This window comes from Gavialis gangeticus, unplaced genomic scaffold, assembly GCF_001723915.1.
Source record: "Gavialis gangeticus isolate Ggan-Ray unplaced genomic scaffold, GavGan_comp1, whole genome shotgun sequence".
NCBI classification, from domain to species: Eukaryota; Metazoa; Chordata; order Crocodylia; family Gavialidae; genus Gavialis; species Gavialis gangeticus.
Window position 1 is genome coordinate 47,006,379 of NW_017729032.1, and position 2,405 is coordinate 47,008,783.

The following is a 2,405-nucleotide window of genomic DNA, read 5'->3' on the forward strand; positions in this document are numbered from 1 at the left end:
ATTACATCTCTAGTAATGTCTTCCATTATTTTTACAACTCAAACCAGATTGTGAGACCAGCCAGAGCACTTGACTTCTCTAGGAGCAAACCATATTAATAAAGTCTAAGGCCATAAGGTATCATAGTCCTTGGGAATAACAGAAGCCACAGAACTCTATCAAGTACCTCTTGGTTCTTCAATAATTCTTGCTCTCAACTACAGCTCCTTTTTGAAAGACATCTAGTCTTGACTTCAAATGAAGGAGAATCCTCCAGATCTTTCAGTAGGCTTTTCTAGTGATTGATTCCCTCCACATTAAAAAGGGAGCCTTATTTACAGCTTAGGTTTGCCTTGTTTCAGCTTAAAACTCCTGGATAATATGGTGCCCTTGGGTACCAATTTGAAGAGCTTCAAATAGCCTTTCATGTAGTCAGATATATTCTTTCACAGCCCTCTTAACTTATCTTATATATGCTGAATAAATTTGGTCCATTAAGTCTCACACTCAACATATTATACACATTTAAATCTTGTGGCTATTTTTCTGATTACTTTCCAGCTTTTCAACATTCATTTTTAAAATGTCTATACTAGTAATTCCAGTTGATTAGCATCCATCTGTGAGCAAACTCTCTAAAGAGAACAAATGTCTTAGCAAAAACAAAGAGAAATTGCACAATGGCATGAACTGAAATAAATATGGCACAACATTTTGTATGCTCCTAAATTGACCCCTGATACTAAGATTCAATTCTAACAAAGCGCTAAGGACCTGTTTTACTAATAGCTACATCCACACATAAGTCTCACTGACTTCAATAGGGGTATGCATAAAAATAATTTTTTTTTTTGCAGATCAAGGGCTATATTTGGGGAGACAAAACAAACTTCAGGGGAGTATGTTGTAGTCATGTACAGTATGTGTCCAGCCACTAGTGGATCTAAAATTTTGAAAAGAGAGGTACAGGTAGCGAGGTGTATTGGCACATATAAAACAACACATATTTTTCTCCAATTCGGAAGGGATCAGGTAGATTACAATGAGCCACGAAGTTAGGTGACTCCCTCAGCAGTGACTGACTAGAAATGCTGCTGCCACTGCTGCCAGGCAGTTGGTTTTAAACTTTGGCTCGAACAGGAATCCAAGAGAGGTGCAAGTGCACCAATGCACCCCCCCGCCTCCCCACCCCCCACCCCTGTGTGCAGCCCTTCTAGTTTAAGCCACTCAAAATATCCTGACTTCAGTTTCTGTTCTCAGGTGTCTTAAAATACATTCCTGGGTAGTGCTCTAGCACACAGGAGACATTTCCCCCTTCACAAAACCATACCTTATTCTTCCCTTCTATTACTGCCATGCGCTCAGTGATGCTCTGTATTCTGTTTCCTGTGATACTGCCAGGTTTCAAGGTGAAAGATCCCTCAGTGTTAGAGCAAAAGCCATACCTGCAGACAGCAGAAATAGAGTACTGCTTTTAGAAAGACGAGTACAGAAGGAAACATGAAGGATTCAGAGTAGCTTGCTTGAGGATCCACTACTCCAGTGGAAGTCAGAGGGAGCCACTTCATACTGGTAATATCCTTAAAAGAACCAAACTTTCCCAGTAGTTTATGGGTTATTTTTACTCTGTGTTGATGTTTCACTCAGTCGGACTTCAGACATGAAATTCGGATTTAGACCAGAATTTGAACTTAATTATGTGGGCCCAATGTTCTGGTTTTACTGTCCCAAAGTTATGATTGAGACTTAACTTTGATCATTAGTTACATTATTTAAAAATTTAAAGAAATGCAAAAGAATTTGCCATTCTATTAGTGTCTATTTCTTAACAATTCAGTTGCAATTTCATTACATGAAGGTCCTTTTAATAATCCCAAAAGCTAATAATGCAAGAACTATATTTTATTTTTTGTTTCAACGGATTACCTTTCAAGTATTGCATTTAACCTGCAAAATGGCAAAACATTGATGCTGAGACTCATTTGTAACTAGGCATGCAATAAAAAAACCCCAAAACATTCCAGATGAACAAACTAAATAAGTTAGAGCTAACTGCCAAAGGGTTCAGACATTTTTATAATCTTAAAAAAACCCCAATGTTATATTAATGAATGGAAACCCGAAAAAAACTTTTGCCAGACTTACACAACAAATTGGCTTATAATCAGAACATTCAGGGGTGGACATGGTAGAACTAATTTGGTTTTTTTAAAGCTTAATTTAGTACATATACTAATAAACACTGGAAATTTAAAATTTCCGTCTTTCTTGTTCTTTCAGACCATCTGATTCTCTTCTTTAACTAGCTTGTTCAGTCCCTATTTGAAATGTAGACTTTGGCCACCCACTTGGGAGGAGCTCTTTTAAGTTTGACACGTAAGGGTTTTAAAGATAGTTTCATAGTTTCTAGGGTCGGAAGGGACCTG

The 2,405-nt window shown here is 37.6% G+C and overlaps 1 protein-coding gene across 1 annotated transcript in view; it reads right to left on the reverse strand.

Moving 5' to 3' along the window:
• FLT1 (fms related tyrosine kinase 1) overlaps positions 1-2,405 on the reverse strand; it is a 154,772-nt gene that overhangs the window by 91,959 nt on the left and 60,408 nt on the right. Inside the window, exon 11 of the mRNA XM_019523793.1 lies at positions 1,310-1,424. Coding sequence (XP_019379338.1) covers positions 1,310-1,424 — 115 coding nt within the window. The remainder of the gene's footprint in view (positions 1-1,309; positions 1,425-2,405) is intronic.